Source organism: Caretta caretta, chromosome 1, assembly GCF_965140235.1.
Source record: "Caretta caretta isolate rCarCar2 chromosome 1, rCarCar1.hap1, whole genome shotgun sequence".
Lineage (NCBI taxonomy): Eukaryota > Metazoa > Chordata > Testudines > Cheloniidae > Caretta > Caretta caretta.
The window spans coordinates 140,446,621-140,466,727 of NC_134206.1; the positions used below are offsets into that span (position 1 = coordinate 140,446,621).

At 40.3% G+C, this 20,107-nt stretch overlaps 1 protein-coding gene across 12 annotated transcripts in view; it reads right to left on the reverse strand.

The window, feature by feature from the left end:
- The window catches only part of ADGRG2 (adhesion G protein-coupled receptor G2), a 114,273-nt gene that overhangs the window by 64,197 nt on the left and 29,969 nt on the right, over positions 1-20,107 (reverse strand). For 5 of the 12 annotated variants that reach the window (XR_012669720.1, XM_048862410.2, XM_048862384.2 and 2 more), the window contains 5 exons: positions 8,256-8,309; positions 6,138-6,170; positions 2,442-2,489; positions 2,313-2,339; positions 2,007-2,045 (listed from right to left, as the gene is read on the reverse strand). Coding sequence is in view for 11 of the 12 variants with exons in the window: in XM_048862410.2 (XP_048718367.1) it covers positions 2,007-2,045; positions 2,313-2,339; positions 2,442-2,489; positions 6,138-6,170; positions 8,256-8,309 (201 nt within the window). In the remaining variant the exon portion in view is untranslated. The remainder of the gene's footprint in view (positions 1-2,006; positions 2,046-2,312; positions 2,340-2,441; positions 2,490-6,137; positions 6,171-8,255; positions 8,310-20,107) is intronic. The other 7 variants (XM_048862379.2, XM_048862463.2, XM_075131730.1 and 4 more) reach the window with 4 other exon arrangements.

Sequence of the window (20,107 nt, forward strand, 5' to 3'; positions counted from 1 at the left end):
CTTGCATCACAGCAGCCCCAACAGTAAATTTGCCCACTCCAAATTGATTCCCAAGCAAGCTTCCACAGGGCTATCGCCACTCGCTTCTCAACTGTGAGGGCTGCTCTCATCTTGGTATTCATGTGCTTCAGGGCAGGGGAAAGTAAGTCATAAAGTTCCATGAAAGTGCCCTTACGCATGCGAAAGTTTCGCAGCCACTGGGAATCGTCTGAGACCTGCAACACTATGCGGTCCCACCAGTCTGTGCTTGTTTCCTGAGCCCAGAATCGGCGTTCCACAGCATGAACCTTCCCCATTAGCACCATGATGCATGCATTGGCAGGGCCCATGCTTTCAAAGAAATCTGTGTCCATGTCCTGATCACTCACGTGACCGCGCTGACGTCGCCTCCTCGCCCGGTATTGCTCTGCCAGGTTCTGGTGCTGCATATGCTGCTGGATAACGCATGTGGTGTTTAATATGCTCCTAATTGCCAAAGTGAGCTGAGTGGCCTTCATGCTTGCCTTGGTATGGCATCCGCACAGAAAAAAGGCGCGGAACGATTGTCTGCCATTGCTCTGACAGAGGGAGGGGCGACTGATGACACGGCTTACAGGGCTGGCTTCAGGGAGCTAAAATCAACAAAGGGGGTGGCTTTACATCAAGGAGTATTTCAGGCAGGACTTCATGGAGGGTTCCAATAAGAAATGGTGCACCTAAGTTATTGTTCTTATTGGAACAAGGAGGTTAGTCTGGTCTCTGATTGATACATAGCTAGATTTACCTCGCTGCACCTTCTCTGTGAGTGACTGCAGTGTGACCTAGAGGAATGAGTCCTCTAGACCGGGGAGGGGGGGGAAGCAAATGAGTACAAAACAAATCTGGTCTATCTCTTGTTTTGATCCACTCCATCTATCTTTTACATCTTTGGCTGGCAGCAGATGGTGCAGAAGGACTGCAAGCCATCCACATCTCATGGCTGCTCGGCAGAAGACGGTGCAGTAGGACTGCTAGCCATCCTCATCTCTTGCCTGCCTGGCAGAAGATGGTACAGTACGAATGCTAGCAATCTGTATCGCCTGCCTGCTCACCATAAGATGGTTCAATAGGACTGACTGCAGGACTAAAGAGAATGACCAGGTCAAGTCACTCCAAATTTAGTCCCTGCGCCCATGTCTGCCCAGGCGCTCCTGGCCGACGTGGCCAGGAGCACCTCGGACATGATGATGACGGCTACCAGTCGTATTGTACTGTCTGCTGCCACAAGGCAATGGGTTGCTGCTACTGTGTAGCAATGCAGTACCACGTCTGCCAGCAACCAGGGGACATACGGTGACAGTGAGCTGAGCGGGCTCCATGCTTGCCGTGGTATGGCGTCTGCACAGGTAACTCAGGAAAAAAGGTGTGAAACGATTGTCTTCCCTTGCTTTCACGGAGGGAGGGAGGGAACGGGGGCCTGACGATATGTACCCAGAACCACCCGCGACAATGTTTTAGCCCCATCAGGCATTGGGATCTCAACCCAGAATTCCAATGGGCAGCGGAGACTGTGGGAATTGTGGGATAGCTACCCACAGTGCAACACTCCAGAAGTCGACGCTTGCCTCGGTACTGTGGAAGCACTCCGCCGAGTTAATGCACTTAGAGCATTTTCTGTGGGGACACACACACTCGAATATATAAAACCGATTTCTAAAAAACCGACTTCTATAAATTCGACCTAATTTCGTAGTGTAGACATACCCTAAGTTCAGAGATCAGGGGAGTGGGTAAATGATGCCCCTCTTGTCTGGAACATTACTGACACAATTTAAACCATGAAATGTGTGCCCATATACCACAGTAATAGACAAAATACAAATGTGAATAATGAATGTGTTGGATATTTAATAATCATTCAAAAATATTTTAAGTAGTTTTAGCAAATGCACTCAATTCACTTTTCAAACAGAACCAATAGCCCTAAATATTTTCTAACATACAAATTAATAATAAAAAAAAAACCCTCCATAAAAATACGCATGTACCTGTATGGTTTGGCTTTGGCAACACATTTAAAGTTCTGTCTGAAAGGGAAAGGAGTATATTTTGGATAACTGTAAAATATTATTTTAACAGTTTTTTAAAAAACTCAACCAGTGCAACCTTACCTGTGGGGTGGCTAAACACCCAGTATAATGAACCTTTTTTCAAAGTTCAAAGCTGGCCAAATTTAGCCCTGGTTTATACAAGCTCAAACCTATTGAACACAATGGAGTTTTGTCTGCTTATACCATGTCTGAATTTGGCCTTAATTCTACAGTTCTTATTTGTGTAATACATATCATTCTCACCTGCAGTGCTTGTATCTGAACTTGTAGCTGAAAAATACAACAAAAATATACAAAAATTATAAAAATGACAAAATAAAAAGTAAAACTTAAGCTAAATATATCTAGATATGAGAAATATTAATTTCTTGCCTGAAGCATTGATGGGGTAGGTGATAAAAGTAACAATAGAGGATTCTGCTGGAAAAAAGAGAAAAGAAAATAGACAAACATAAAGTTAGTGCTTTATTAAATTATTTTCTTCTAAGATTGTCAGGGCCAGAGTTTCAAACTCTCAAGACCAGTAAATGGGGACAGAATTTCAAAAAGCTAAACCTCCAATTTAAGCACCTAAAAAAAGTGGCTAGATTTTCAAAAATACTGAGTATACATTGAGAACAATGGGTGTTGAATACTTTTGAAAATCTGAATGAGTTACTGAATGGGAGATGCTGGTAATTGAGTTCTTTTGAAAATTTTGCGCTTGGTGTTTTTGTACTCATGAAAGACAGAGATTAGTCTGGTACTGACTGGCCAGTAGCAATGAACTTCCTCACCTTTCTTCCGTTTCAACTCAACCTTGAGCTGTGATAGCCCTGCCAGTCAAGGTGAGCAAAGATGACCAATTTTATTGAAATATAGAAAACGGTATGTAATATGAAATATCTATTTTGCCTCAAATTAGCTGGTCTTGCTAAAAATGAAAAGGAAATAAATAAATGTTTTAGCTACATACATGAAACAAAAGAAAACTATATCAATACAAGCAGGAACAAAGAAATGCAGGGAAAAATCAGGAATGTATGCAGCAACTTATTCTTCAATGTACACAGTTAAAATGTCTTTTCCCACATTGCAATACAAGAGTAAATAGTGTTCAAAGGGCAGTGTAGCTCAGAGGACAATGTAACTCAGGTACAGCTTGTGATATCTCAATGATTATTTTGAAGGGCTCTACACAACTGCTTGTCAGTGTGCAGGTAGACACCAGTAATATGATTTTTTCTGAACGGCTTCCTAACAAGGTGATTTGTCATCACAGAAACAAATCTGGTTCCCATCTATTGAACTGTAATACCACTTAGTGGGAAGACCCATGAAACTGCTACAAGATCTATTACAGAATTATTAACAAATTCAACCTCAAAGCCTGGTGAGGGTATACCACAGAGTGGAGAGCATGCTTGAAATTTGCAAGTCAGGTTCTATGGCATGTGTACATTAATACACATTGTATTTGACTGTGATTTTTCTTTTAATTTAAAAAGGAAAAAAAAAACTCTACAGTTCTTTCCTATCTGTTAGCGATAAAACCAGTAAGTCATGATTCTTCTACTTGAATTATGGCCAAAAAAATTCTCACTCTATTACTCATGGCTTTTAACTATGAGTTACAGGTGTGAGTCAGCTTCTTTGGCATTGTAACCTGAAATTCAAGGAAGAAAAGGAAATGCCCCTCAATGCTAACAATAAAATGCACATACTCTGTAATACAGCCTTTATAAGAGTCATCTCAACACAATCACAAAGAAAACTTGTTTTGCTCTATATTTGTCCCTGGTTAACTCTCGGGTAGGAATTACGCATTAAATTGTTGTTACAAAATGGGTCAAATTTTCTTTTTAGATGTTATTTTCTGCTAATTTCTGAGGAAGATAATCTGACCTCTTTCACAGTAGCAGCCGTGTTAGTCTGTATCCGCAAAAAGAACAGGAGTATTTGTGGCACCTTAGAGACTAACAAATTTATTTGAGCATAAGCTTTCGTGAGCTACAGCTACATCCGATGAAGTGAGCAATCTGACATCTGTACCTAATGCCACGTTTCCACCTTTGCTTCTCTCCTCAAACAAAGTTTCTTCTAATGTCATCTGGCAATGGAGCACAAACCAAAAATGCAATAATTCCATAACTCAGGATGGCATATATTTTGTTCCCATTTTACCTAAAGTATTATTTACAGTATAGAGCCACCTCCATAAAAACAGACTTTGTTTCTTCAGCTTCTAATATGACTCATCTAACCAGTGTCAAAAATTTCTGGCATTTATTATCCTCTGGTAAAGTAAAAAAAAAAAAAAAAAAGAGGCCCAACCCACATTACAAAATATTAGAGAGACAAGGTGGGTGAGGCAATATCTTTGACTGGACCACCTTCTGCTAGTGAGAGAGACAAACTTTTGAATTACACAAAGCTCTTCTTCAGGTCTCAAAACATGACAGACATCTGTAAATGATCGAGTGATGTCAAACTAATAGCTTCAGTATATGCAAAAGGCATCTCTGACTGTCAATCAGCTAGGGTTAGGTACTATTAATAAGAAGTGTGACTATGGTGAGACTATTTTTACATTTGTTTGGTACTTGGAAGAATTGTGTATTGCCAGCCATGGTAAGTGAAGTCTTCCCTTTATTCTCAGAACAGATACACTGCTATGTTTATCTGCAATGTGTCTGAACCTCATCTTCTTGTGGGACCACCAGCAGGTGAGCGAAGATGGATAAAGGTTTCCTGGGGCCCTGGGCCAGAGCAAGAGGGGAAGGCCCCTCCCCACCCCTTCCACCTTCAGCCCTGCCCATGGCCCCACCCCTTTCTGTCCCTTCCCTGGGGCCCACCCCTGTTCCACTCAGGGTCTCCTCCATTCCACCCCCCCCCCACAACCTGTTTGCTACTTTCTGCCCCCCTCACTGCAGCCCCAAAACCAGAAAAGCTCTGTCCCCCGCCACAGCCCCAGGCCACAGCAGGGAGTCAAAGCTCCCGCAGCCCTGAGGCCATGACAGATAGCGAGCACTTCTCCAGTCCTAGGGCTGCAGCAGGGGTCCCAGTGCTGGGGCTTTCCCCGCTGCCCCCCTGGCTTCTGCCAGGGTTGGAGAACGCTGGGGGCTTCTCCTGCTGCCCTCTGGCTTCTGCCGGGGAGTGGGGTTGGGGCACAGGGACTTTCCCCTCCCTGCCCGCCTGGTGGCTGGTTCCGGGACCCCCAGTTGGCCGGGGCCCCTGGGCACGGGCCCCATAGGCCCAGCGGCTAATCCACCACTGCAAGTGAGACAGGCTTGTTCAATCCCTTTACCAGTTCAATCCTTGGCCTGCACTGATGCTACCAAGAAGGATGTCAATCACAGCAAACTGAAGTGATTTTTATGATCTATTCAATTGTCCAGAAAGAAGTCACATAAGCCAGGGCATGGCAGTCACATGCTAATGCCTTTTTAACATTACTCAGGTAGGTCGGATTGGAACCAGGGATCTAGAGGTGAAAGGCCCTATATTATTTTACCATCAGTTCTAAGCAGTCCATTCCATCCTTCCTCTGATGACTTATGTTCATAAGTCACTCAGAGTATGTTTACACCACATCTGGGAGCAAACCTCCCAGTTCAGGTCTACAGACTCATGCTAGAACCCTAGAAATAGCTGTGGAGACATTGCTTTGACACTGTGTCCTGGGCTGGAGACCGGGCTATTTTTAGCTCACTAGCACTAGCCCCACTAGCACAAATCTATGCTATCTCCCAAATGCAGTGTGGACATTCCTTGGGAGCTTTTAAAAAGCCAACCCTTCATTCTCACAACTCCAAATTCCAATGTAATCATAACTACGGAATTGCTAAATCGCTGCTAGCAAAGTGGGGTCCTGGTCCTTGACTCAGGCTCCTAGTGCTATGGTAATACAAATAATAAATAAAATAATAACAAAATATTTTGAGGTTTTGAAAAATTGTCCTAAGGCAAAATTCAGCACTGGTTAAAAACACACATAACCTCACTAAACACAATGGAGTTTTGTCTGCTTACATCAGGTCTGAATTTGTCCCCAGTTCTACAGTTTGTAGTGGGTAGAATAATTCTCACCTGAAGTGCTTGTCTTTTCTAATGAAGTTGTATCTGTGAAAGAAATATAACAATAATAATAAAAAGTAATAAAAAATAAAATAAAAAGTAAAACATAGGGTAGATACATCTAGATATCAGATATGTTAATAAAAATCTTGCCTGAAGCGTTAATAGAGTAGGTGATAAAAATACCAATAGCTGATTCTGCCAAAGGGGAAAAAGGTTTGGGAAGAGGCATAAAATCAGTGATTTCATTTTTTTGTGAGAATCTGGGACCAGATTTTCAATTGCTCATCACCTATAACTCAGGACAGAACTACAAGAGCTCAAGATCCAATTTAAATACCTAGAAATGGCCACTTTTTCAAAAATATTCAATACCCAGCAGCTGACATTCAGAACAATAGATGTTGAGCACTTTTAGACACCTGGCCACTGATTAAGTGCCCGACTTGAAGTTGTTAGTAGCTGAGCTCTTTTGATAATTTTGTCCTTGGTTTTGTTTAGTACTCATAAAAGAGAGAGATGAGTCTGGCCAGTAGCAATTAACTTCCCCACCACAATTTTATTGCTGAATGCAGCCCTGCCTGTATAGCCCTGCCAGTCTAGTCCTGTGACTCTCTTGAAAAAAAGATTCCCAATTATACTGGACTGTGGCAAACTATATGTAATATGAATTATTTATTGTACCTCAAATAAGATGTGTTTGATAACAAATGAAAAAGGATGTAAATAAATACTTCAGCTATATACATGAAACAAAATAAAATTATATTAATACAAGCCATAAAACAGAAATGCAGAAATTTGGGGTTTTTTTTGGAAAGTCAGGGATGTATGCAAAAGCTTATTCTTGAACACACACATTTTAAAAGTATTTCCACACAATATAGTGTAGAAGTAAATAGCGTTCAGAGGGCAACCTAGCTCAGATGTACCATGTGACACCTCAGTGACAACTTCGAAGGGCTCCATACAACAACTGCTTGTCAATCTGTCAGAAGGGACCAGTACTATGTTTTTCAAAGTGTTGCTAAGAAGGCGATTGTCGTCAAAGAAACAAACACGATAAATATACTAAAGAATAACGATTACATCAATTAAGAGAGAATTGCACACAAGACATAAGCAACCTATTTCATGATACAAAGGAGGACAAAAGGCTCCTGTTTCATAGGTTAGATTATTTTGGAAATAAATTTATTTTGGCCTACCATTTTACAAAATCCCTTGTAGAGTACCCCCTTACTCCTTGCTCATGGGATTAATAACTTGGCACAAATGGCCCTTCAACTATCAGGATTCTGATGGACTATTATGATTACAATTAATTTTCTAGAACAACTGAGTAACCCAAAAGCAGGGATTAGAACTGGTGGACGTTGCTAATAGATATTGTCTCAGCTGGCAGTGGGACAGGGGATATTCTGTGAGCAACCAATAAATGAGGCATCAGTATGGAAATTGCACCTTGGCCTTAGCTACAGCATTTTGTTTAGCATGGACATTCAATTAATTGGAAATGTGGCAGATAGGGACCAATTCTGCACAGCAAGGCTGTCTTTTGTAATAAAAATACATACATATATAAAATGATTTCTATTTAAAAAGTAACAGATGCCAAAAAAGTTTCAATAGCGTTAAACAGTAAACAGCGAGCTGTGTGCTTGTGTATCAATTTTATTCACCCACATTCTGCTATAAATAATATTTTTATGGATGATGTTTATCCCCTGAACATATTCCTGAACATCTTGAAAAGCATTTTTGGTATTTCTACCAGCTGCGTTTGTGCGGTGGGAGGAAATCTCCATGTTGTCTTCACCTTCCCTTCCATCCCCCACAAATTATTCACTATTTAGTGGGCTGTCAAAGGCTATTGGCCAGGCAACTTGAATCTATCATTCCATTCCTGAGAAAGTTAGTGCTAAACTGGAGTGATTCCACTAAGAATAGAAGAGTTTGTCTAGATGGTACAGACAATTTTATTCTTATGAAAAAATAAAACTAGACTGATGAAATATAGTAACTTATTTACACAGTAGCTTCTTTGCATTACTTCAATTATCATGAGGCGGACACTCCTCTGCCATAAATTTGCAATAATCAGAATGTTATAGTTAGTGATTTTCTTACCAGATATGGATACTGAAGTTTTTGCAACTGATGATCTTGAAGTTACATCATTTGCTGTAGAGAAAAAATATTTAACACAGTTTGTTAGAGGAAGCGGAATCTATTCAGCTAAAAATATAACCATCTTTATTGGTCTTCCATTCAATCGTGTTAACTGGGAGTATTCACCAGTAGAGGGCAATACCTAACTGCTAAAAGGACTTTAGCAGAACCGCTCCGGCTCCAAGAGGAGAGAGAGATACAAAAGCTCTTTTGGAATACCAACACAGTCCTTATATGGGAGGTATCACTCTGATCATACTAATACCAATAAAGAGAGTCTCTTTTCTATGGAAATTAGACAATTTGTATTAGAAAATGTAAAGAAACCTCAGCTCATTTTTGCTGGACATGATATTTTGAGCTAAACTAAAAGCAGTAATTATGAAGAACGAGGAGTACTTGTGGCACCTTAGAGACTAACAAATGAAAGCTTATGCTCAAATAAATTTGTTAGTCTCTAAGGTGCCACAAGTACTCCTCGTTCTTTTTGCAGATACAGACTGACACGGCTACCCCTCTGAAACCAGTAATTATGAAATACAGCTAGATGAAAAATATCCTCAGAGATATTAAACCATCCATGTATGCTTTATGGCAGTTTCCCCCCAAGTTGCTTGCTAGTTTTAGCTAATATTCTGTCCTATTGATAAAGGAAAGGATTTTCTCAAGGAAAAAGTCCAACATAAAGGCCAAATCACTTTAGTCTCATAAATACAGTAATCCTATTGAAGTCAAACTGACTTCAGTGGAGCCGTTGATTTAACTGAAGTTACACCAGGGATCAATTTTGTCATAGGACTATCTGAGTGAGACAATCAGGATTTGGCCCCCACATTGGAGGCCATGAAAAGGGGCATGGTGAAAATTGCCTTATAAGCCAAATTGTTATGATTCAATATGAAGTATGAAGAACTACTATTTATTTACACTAAGATCAAGCAGACACAATGTTCCTGAGTGCAAAAAAGCAGATATCAGTTTTAAGTCCTGTAGAGGATAGAATCAAAGTCAAGTTACAATATTTAATCCCATAAGAAGTGTGTTCTAGAACTTTGTGTTCGAGAGTTGTTCTGTGGAAATGTTTGGGTTTTTTAATATTATTGTGATTAGGCATTATGCCATCTATAAAACTCTTTCTAACTCCACATTGGTCTTTATGGAAGTTCTTTAAGATGTAATATTATTTAAGTAATATGTATAATTATCTTTGTGGAAATAATAGTGATGAGATGCTAAACAAAACAGCTGCTTGTGAAGGTGAATGGAATACTATATAAATTATCTTCATCTGCTTATCCCATCAACTGGGGTTGCCTCCATGCAAGCATCCACCATCTTCATCTGTCCAAGGCAGCACTAAAATTCACTTGCTTTCCATCTTCTTTGATGCAATCCAACTATTGCTTCCTTGGCTTTCCTCAGGGTCTCTCTACCACCTTCACCTGCCATGCTATTTTCACCAGGTTCCCTTCATTCATCCTCTGCCCGTGTCCAAACCAGTGAAGTCGGACTTCCTGGATTTTGTCAGCCACATCATGGATTTTGACTTCCATCCTAATACTTTCATTCTGAAATCTGTCTCTTCGTGTAACTCCTCTTATGGTGCAAAGACATCCCATCTCAAAACACCCATAGGCATTGAACCTATGATCTGTTTTTTGCCCATGCTTCTGCACCATTGCAGGGTGCAACATTGTTCTATATGGTTGGGCTTTTAGTCTCAGTGGCATATGCTTGTCATATACAAACCTTGAGATGTTATTCCACACTCTTCCAGCACTCCCCACTCATGTTCAAACTCATCATCTTCTGTGACCCAATTGCTAAAGTGCTTGAACTGGTCAGTCTACTTACTAATCTCTATGTTCATTTCCCTGGGGCACCTCAAATGACCCACAGGTCCTCAGTATTGTTCATGTTCATTTTCATGCCGTGCCAGTTTAGCTTGGCACTGGCTTGCTCTTTCCGCTAGGTCTTCTTTGAGGGTGCCCTTCTTGCTGTGTCATCTGCATATAGCGCTTCTCACCTTTTCCCATTGGGATCTTCCTGCTTATATAGTCCATCAATATGATAAACAGCAGTGGCCTTAGAACCAACCACTGGTGCAGTAAGACTTTCAAAGGGACTTGTCATTTCAAAAGATGTTTGGATCACTGTTTTAGGTGATCAATACAGGGCATTCACCATAGTTATTAAATCCTCTGACACTGCATATTTCCCCAGCACTGGTGTCAGAATTCTTCTGTCCACTTTATTTCCAATCCTACTTTATTGTGAGAGTTTCCTACATTTATAAAAGCCCAGAAGCTGTCCTGTTGGCACTCTAGCTGCTTCTCTATCCCTTGCCGAACTATAAACATGGGCTCTGTAGTTCCTCATCCTTTCCTAAAGCAAAACTGTTCTTGTTCAAGGAGGGGTTCCACCATTGCCCTAATCCTAGCATCCAAGATGTGTCCAAGTATCTTCATCTCATGTAACAATAGCTTTATCCCTTGGTAGTTTCCACATTCATGGATGCTTTCCTTCTTCTGTATTGGGACCCAGATAGACTTGCACCAGTCTTTGAGAATTCTTTTGTCTCGGCTTGCAGCTTTAACCACTCTGCTCATCCATCTTATGCCTCTCTCACCCAAGACTTTTGCCAGGTCCTTTGTCACTGCCTTACCATTTTTCATTTCCTAGACTGCATTTCTCATCTCCTCTGCTATACCACATGTTGGCAACTCTTCCCTAAAAGGGTTAGCCTCATTTAAGAGACTCTCAAAGTATTTTTTCCACATCAACTTCACTTGTTCCTGTGTTTTCTAGCAGTCTCCTCTGATCATCATTTACAAATGGTCTTATAATACCATCCTCCTTCTCTCTGCATCTTATTTTTGCAATGCTATATGTCTTTTTGCCAGCCATCTAGGGGCTGTTTACAAGGTTGGCATACAAATCATCTAGGGCACTCTCTTTGACCTTCTTCACTGCCTACTTGGCAGCTCACTTTGCTTCTTTGTATTTATTTTCATTTACTCTCAATGGAGTCATTTATTTTTCTTTACATACCATTTTCTTTTTTCAGATTTCTACTTGCATGTCATCAATCCAGCACTACTCCTTTCCTTCCCTGCCTTTTCCCGACCTGTATTGTCCATAAACCTCTTCCACCACACAATCCATGTTCTTCTGAGTGGTTCCACTCCTTTTCAGCCAAACATTTATCCTGTACTGCTTGCACAAACATCTCTGCTGGACTTCCCCTTAACTCCCGTACTTTAATATTGTTTCTTTTGAGATTAGTTCCCTCCTTGTCCAACACTTTGCTGGAATTTTTGCCACAAGAGGTTTGTGTTCAGTGCTACCGTCTTGCTAGGTATCACTTTGCAGTCCATAACTCAATTCCTCTGAGATTTCCTTACCAACATCATATCAATTTGGCTTTGATTTCCACCACTGATGTATGTAAACAAATGACTCACTCTCTTTTGGAACCATGTATGAGTTATCATCCACTGGTTGACAATACAAATGTCTAGTAGCTCTTTCCCTTCCTCATTTATAGTGCATAGACTGCATTTTCCTAAACACATTTCACAGCACCATCTGTTTCTGGCTGTTGTGTGCATTCAGATCACCCAGCCCCTCAGGTGCTGCTGTGTCCACTAGTGCCTGCCAGTCTTGGAGGAGACTCTTCTTTTCTTCCTCATCACATCCTTGTGGAGGTGAATATGCCAATACCACAAACACGACTCACTCTTTAACTTGGACTCATACAGCCATCAGTCTGTCACTTACTCTCGTAATTTTCAAATAACATCTTCTTCAGCTCTCCTCTAACAACCACCCTGATTCCCTTACGCCGCCTTTTGTCACCCACATGGAAAAGTTTGCAATCTAAGCCTAACTCCTTTGCTGCGTTCCCTGTCCATTGCCTCCTGTAGACACAGAACATGACACCTCTCTTTACCATCAGCTACTTCCATACCTTTTCAAAATTATAAAATTATAAAATATATAAATTAATTATTAAGATGGAAACAGCTAAATAAGCATTATTGGAATCAATCTGTGGGGTTTAAGTGGGTGAGAAGGAGAATTATGCTCCAGTGTGCATGCAAGCTAGTATAAAAAGTAAAATCCATCTCCTGCACAGGCTTGCTCACCACAGGCCCAATCTTACTAAGTGCTGAGTACCTCTTGCCAAGGTCCTCAGTTCCAATTAAATTAATGGGCATTGACTGTACTAAGCTCCTTAAAGCATCCCGCATCTTGAAATGGTCAGCATCTTTCAGGGTAGGGCCCATGGAACTCACACCTCTTCTTCCCCCTACAATAGTTTTGCTACCATGAAAACAACTATGTGAAGGGGACATGCTTGGGAGGAACAAACAGAAGAGCAACAGCATCCCTTTTATATAAAAACAAAATGCTACTTATTCATATTCTCTAGGACTAAAGCTCCCTACTCAGGTCACAGCAACAGGAAACCATATAAACAAATTTCTACTTTCACTCTCCTCCTCATTCAGCCCCCTATGTGGATTTTGTAATGTTTATCAGGTCAAGCACCATTAATCACTGAATGCATTAGAATACATAAAGAGCCGGTTATTCCTGGAGTAATAAACTATAAGCCAGTTGCAGATCTGGAGGCACCGCATGCAAGGGGAGAGAGCATTTTCTTCTGGATCACAAGCCTGCCTCCACTTCTCCGACAGCAGTGTGGGGAGTATGGATAGGAATTATTACCGCGAGTGGGGTTTTCTATTTGTCAAAGTGCAGGTTCAGGCCCATTGTTAGTATTTTATATTCTAATTTGCCAAATAATCATTAGATGAATAACAGTTTCTTTGTTGTTCAGGTTTTTGCCATTTCTCAACAGAAATAAAACAAGCAGATCTTTCTGGATAAACATAAATTATACTTTTTACATTACCAGATTCGTGAATATCAGTTTAAGACTGTAAAAATATTTTTTTTAAAATCTATGCATTATTCAAACTCTCTTAAAATTTTCAAATCATCTCCCACATTGTTGGGCCTAAGTTCTAGACAAAGAAGTAGCCAAAGTTTATTTTAAGAAAGCTAAAAAGTCCAGTCTAAGATTTCCCCATGGCTGACATACAAAGTGTTTGATAACAAAAACTGTACTAGTGCCAAGGAGGTAGGATTTTCCTCTCAGGTTATTAATTTGTTGAGATAGGGAAAGAGAAAGTCCTTATATAAATAACTGATGTCACCATCTCCTCACATCTTTTTCTAGAGTAAAAAAATATAGTCATCTTGAACATCATAATATGAATTTACAATGGTGGATTTTAGTATTTTCAACAAGCAGAGATTGCTACATGAGGATCTCATCATCTGTGTATAGTCTAAAGAGAAAATAGCGTTCTTCAGACCGGTATGTATCTCCCTTTATACAAAAGAAAAAACAGCATATTTCCAGGAGATTTTTTAAGAAGAGCCAATAACACAAACTGAGTTAAGATGGAGTTATGGTCAATAACATTCCTTATTAAACAACAAAAGCAGTAACTCCTAGCCTGTGCTGGTACCACTTTGCACTGCTCCAGCACAAATAGGCCCTAAAGCCACAGTACCCACTCCAGGAGAATGACCTCCATGTGTAAGGACAGGGAGAAGTCTTTCTGAGATATAAATCCAGCTTAGCAGTTTTTACACCACTACCCTCCATACTGCCACTGTATAAGGTTTACCTGGGGAATAAGATTCCTTGCACCACAATAGCACCCAGTTCCCACAATGGCCCCTTAAAGCAAATGACAGGTTTCAGAGTAGCAGCCGTGTTAGACTGTATCCGCAAAAAGAAAAGGAGTACTTGTGGCACCTTAGAGACTAACAAATTTATTTGAGCATAAGCTTTTGTGAGCTACAGCTCACTTCATCGGATGCATGAAGTGGAAGAGATGCATTCAGTGGAAATTTTCCACTGCATGCATCCGATGAAGTGAGCTGTAGCTCACAAAAGCTTATGCTCAAATAAATTTGTTAGTCTCTAAGGTGCCACAAGTACTCCTTTTCTTTTCAAAGCAAATGGTAAACACATAATTTAGAGCAATTCTGAGTTGCAGGGCGGATAAATTTGTTAATACTGGTGAGGCATTTAGTATCTAGCTAAACAGGTAATACTGACATACTAAAGACTTTTGTCCTGTCTTACTTTGCTTCCTATTCATTTTAATTGAAGAAACTGAAGTCTTCTTCATAGCTCTAACCTTCCAAGTTTGACTTTCCAAGTCGCAATTTTCTTCTAGCTCCACACTAAATTGAAAATTTTCAAATTTCCACTGCAAAAGTCCGTACCAAAAAAGAGAACTACACAAAATTTCTGATTTTGAATAGAGCTTGAACAGAACAGCCTATAATACAACACAGGACTACTTCAGCCACATCACTATCCCCTCTGTTCATGTCATATTTTACAAACTAGGCTGGGTCAGTATTTGGATGGAAGTTTTCCAAGGTACACCTTGGCAACTGAACAGGGAACACAGTATTTGGTGACTCATATTTGGCCCAATGCCACAGAATGTGGTTAGTGGGTTCTGTGTTGTGTAATACCAAAATCTAGCTGATCAAGACTGTACATTATTTAGCGATATAGATATATTCAAATGCCGGAAGGGACCAATCTCCCACATAGTACAGACTGTAGAGCGGGTCAGGGCGTGGGGGGGAGGCATTTTTCTGGAGGCCCCCAATTGGCCAGGGCTCCTGGGCACAGGCCCCGTTGGCCCAGTGGCTAATCCATCACTCTATCAGGAGACTGAGAAAAGATGTTAAATAGTGTAGGGCCAAGAACCAATTCCTGGAGGCAGATCCCTAGTGTTAGAAGGTCATTTAGACTCTCAGATATATTATGTGAACATGTTAGGAACACAAATATAGATTGGTTTTAGAAAATTAGATCTGATCAAAAAAATTTGTGCTGAAAATCTTTCCACTGAAAAATATAGTTTAATCAAAATTGAATTTTTTTTGTGGAGAAATGTCAATTCCAACAAAATAATTCTATCTTCCAGCAAGAACTGTCAAGATGAAAAATTTTATTTCAAAACAGAAATAAAATGTCAGTTTGGTTTTTTGGCTTTGTATTTGTAGTTAATGTTACTATGACACTGCCACTGAGTGGAAATTCCTGCCATGACTGAATCTCGGAAGCTTTGCTCATGAACTAAACTGAACAGCTCTAACTCAGAAAGACCAATGCAGATACTATTCTAAATGGTTAAAAGCGGCACTCCAGCCATATATAGATAAAAAACAGGTATAGTTAACATCATATTAAATGCTCAGATTCATATTTAATCCAATTTTTCTGTAAAAAGGCAAAGTGCTGCTAACAATGAATAAACTGCCACAATTTTTGTCAAAGCAAAACATCCTGTCACGCAAGGTAACAATAACGGTGAGGAATAAAAACCCAATCCTGAAATTCTTCCACACACATAAATTCCCATTTACTTTCCATGTAGATTGGATCCTCAGGTGCATATGATATTTTCAGAGCAGTTTTAGTTTTACATCTTAGGGCTTGTAGTGGGCGCTAGGGCCTATGGTGACTTAAAGGTGGCATTATGGAAGAAAAGATGGGCTACCTGTTGTGATGCTGTATGATTGAATATGACCATTTATATTATTGATATTGCCACTGTTATACAATTGCAACAAATCTTGTACAAAGTATGGCATGTAAGGCGTCAATGGAAAAGTTACGATTTGCTAAGTATGATTATCCTGTTTATATGCATGTATCATTTTTGTATCTGAAGTTATGAATATTGGCTATGTACTGGCATCATACATATGAGTTGTATTCCTGGGGAAAACCCACCAAGGAAAATTTACATTAAGCCCAGACAGCTATGTGTTGATGTCCCATCAAGGACACTTAGCTCTCACACTGGGCCATAGAAGAAACTCATTCCCTCCAGATAGCTCTTCCTGTGAATGCACTGGCAAGAGTATGGGCAATGGTTACCCCCTGTGAGTCATCAAGCCAGGTCAGGACATGCAATATGCTCATGTGACCCTGGACTCCATCTTAGGCCAGTAACTTTCCACAAACAGAGAGTAAATTTCCAGAAAAAGAACAAAAGTACTTGTGGTACCTTATAGACTAACAAATGTATATAAGCATAAGCTTTCGGGACTAAAACCCACTTCATCGGATGTATGCAGTGGAAAATACAGTAGGAAGATATATATATATACACACAGAGAACACGAAACAATGGGTGTTATCATACACACTATAACGAGAGTGATCAGTTAAGGTGAGCTATTACCAGCAGGAGAGGAATAAAAACACCTTTTGTAGTGATAATCAAGATGAGCCATTTCCAGCAGTTGACAAGAACGTGTGAGGAACAGTAGGGGGGAAAAATAAACATGGGGAAATAGTTTTATTTTGTGTAATGACACATCCACTCTCAGTCTTTATTCAAGCCTAAGTTAACGGTGTCCAGTTTGCAAATTAATTCCAATTCAAAAACAGACTCCAACGAGAGACTGCTGAAGTTTTTTTGTTGTAATATTGCAACTTTTAGGTCTGTAATCGAGTGACCAGGGAGATTGACGTGTTCTCCGACTGGTTTTTGAATGTTATAATTCTTCACGTCTGATTTGTGTCCATTTATTCTTTTATGTAGAGACTGTCCGGTTTGGCCAATGTACATGGTAGAAGGGCATTGCTGGCACATGATGGCATATATCACATTGGTAGATGTGCAGGTGATCGAGCCTCTGATAGTGTGGCTGATGTGATTAGATCCTATGATGATGTCCCCTGAATAGATATGTGGGCACAGTTGGCAACGGGCTTTGTTGCAAGGATAGGTTCCTGGGTTAGTGTTTTTGTTGTGTGGCGTGTGGTTGCCGGTGAGTATTTGCTTCAGGTTGGGGGGCTGTCTGTAAGCAAGGATTGGCCTGTCTCCCAAGATCTGTGAGAGTGATGGGTCGTCCTTCAGGATAGGTTGTAGATCCTTGATGATGTGCTGGAGAGGTTTTAGTTGGGGGCTGAAGGTGATGGACAGTGGCGTTCTGTTACATGGCAAAGGATATAAAAAACCCTATAGATATCTCCATTTTGCCTCTTTCCTGTGCTGATTCTCTGGACTGTAGTATTACAGCTAAAAGGAGCATTTTGAACTATGGACTGAGGATCTTCCAATCTTTTGGAAGTTACCAGAGAAATTTTACAAGCCAGAAGTCTATTCCATCACTGCTACAAGCCTAATATAAAGAGTTGGCAATTATTTGTATGTATATGATCTTTTAACTATTATTAACTCTCGTCTTTTCTTTTATATTTAGACCTTAAGTTTTAGTTACAAAAGAATTGGCATCAGCATGATTATGGTAAAATCTAGGTTATATATTGACCTGGCTGTGTGGCTGATCTCTTGGGATTAGAAGAGGCCTATGTTGGTTGAAATTTTCCATAATCACTCATCATAGAGTTCAGTGTCTGGATGGTGAGACAAGGGCTGGAATGCCTAAAGAGACTCCATTTTTTACTTCCTGTTAACCAGTGTGGTGATACATAGATTTACTTTTGTTACTGGCTTGGCATAATCTAATGATAGAATAACCACCAGTTTGGGGTGAGTCTGCCTTATTTCTCAGCAGTTTGTCCTGAATTGGGCATCCTCAGCTGTGACCCACTGAGGCACGGTGACACTTGTCACTGACTGTTGGGGGAAAATGGACGGGAGACAACCACAAAGGTGCTTGTTCATCAGGGGCCCATTTCTCTTTGTGACACATGAGCAGTGAAAGTGGCCAGCTAATTCTGACAGCCCTGAGAATTGTACCAAGCAAACATAGAAAAAGTAGGTGTAATATCTTTAGCCCTGCTCTGACATGACATGGCCCTTCAAGATTTCACTATAAATGCAGGGACTTTATTTAAATAAACCCCATTTGAGTCTACCACTCATATAGCCTAGGGGCTGCGGTGAAACGGATTACCTCATTTTTTCTGATTTTCAAAGAGCACTTTGATATCACAAAAGAGGGAGGACAATGAAAAGCAGGAAAAGAAAGAGAAAGGTCAAATTTAAGCTCTTCTAATGGGTACAAAGCACAAGCTATGTGAGTCAGCAAACAGGGACACTAAAGTCACAGAATTTTCCCCATGTTTAGTCTTCTTGTTGAAACACAAAGGTTTCTAAAGGTTTTAAAATTTCTAAATTCAAGAAAATATAGTAATAGGAATGACAAACTAAACTTCTTTTTTTAGCCCCAATCTGGAAAAGGATCTCTATCTTGCTTGTTTCATGCCCTTTCCATATCCTCCATTGTATATTAATAAACATAGCAATAAGTCCCAAAGCAATTCTTTCCACCCAACTTGTAAAACACAGTTGAAATCCTCACTTGGGATTCCCCTTCACAAGCTGAGCACTGGCCGTGACTACCCAGTAGCTTCAATCCAAACTTCTGCCCAAGGGCTGGAGTCTCAGACTCCACTCCCACCCTCTTATGTATTTGGGGATAATGGCAGAAAAATAAGGGGGTCTCAGGGCCTGGGCTCCAGCCCGAGCCTGAATGTCTACACTGCAGTTTTATAGCTCTGCACCCCATGAGCTAGGTCAGCTGTGGTTGTGCCACCGGCCTTTTATTGCAGTGTAGCTTTTAGGGGTTCCACAGACCCAAGAAACTATTCTGATTGACAGCGCCAGACTGAACTGTGTGTCAGGCAGAAGATGTCCTCTCCCTTGGGCAATCAAGGGCAGAGAAGGTTTGTATAGACCACTCACCACCTCCAAGTTACCCCGCCACTAATAGTCCCTTTGTCCCCATGAACCAACTCCCCTACCCCCTGCAGTAGCTCTAGAGTGATTACTACAATCATAGCGCTGAAGTAAAGAAGAGGGAGAGGGCTGCACAAAGAAGAGGACACCAGGATACAGTCTTGAGGACTGGACAGGAAAGCCTAGAGGAAGCAAGGTGCCTAGATATAAACTGAATTGTGTTCATGTAAAAGAATGCAATTAAAATCAACAATTTTTAGGCTCTTAGTGGTAGTGAAAAATAACATATTTTTAATGACACTGCTTCTATGAGCGAGCCAGAGACTGTAAAGCCATACTTACTTTACTCCTGGTTTAAAATGTATTTAATTGTTTGGGGTTTTTTTTAGAATTATAACAGGCATCCCATGCTCTCTGTGGTCCTTACATAAATAAAAATATACAACACAATAACAACTCTAATATTTACAATTAGTACAAGCATGTTACTGTTTAATATGTAACCTAACAGTTTAATGTTTAAACAGTAAATTTCTTCTGATTGTTAAATTATTAGAAGTAAATACCCCTTAAAAAAATTAACTGTAGAGTTGTGCTAAATGTCCCACATAGGAAAACTAATATAGGCTTTCCACATGTATGTAATTTTAAACTTACTATTCCCCCCCCCCTTTATATTCAATGAAGTCACAGATAGCTTTATAGCAATTTGTGCTTTCCCCTGCATGCACTATAGTTGTGACATCACTAGTCTAGTCCATGTTAGAGCATCTCACCAAACAGAAGCCTATCTGGGACATTGAGCAGATATCATTTCCATTACAGATTTGTTTAAAGCATCCAAAGGGGATTCTTAAAGGATGGATCTGAGTTTTCAATCTGTGGCACTGCTTCTTTATAAGGCACATGTCACACTAGTTATCACTTTTCAGAAATAAGAAAGCTGCTAACAGAAGCCTGAAAAATGTAAACTGAAAAGTACCGGCACAGACTTTGTGGGCTTGATTCTCCCCTGCCTGGCAACTTGTGTAGTTACTGACACCT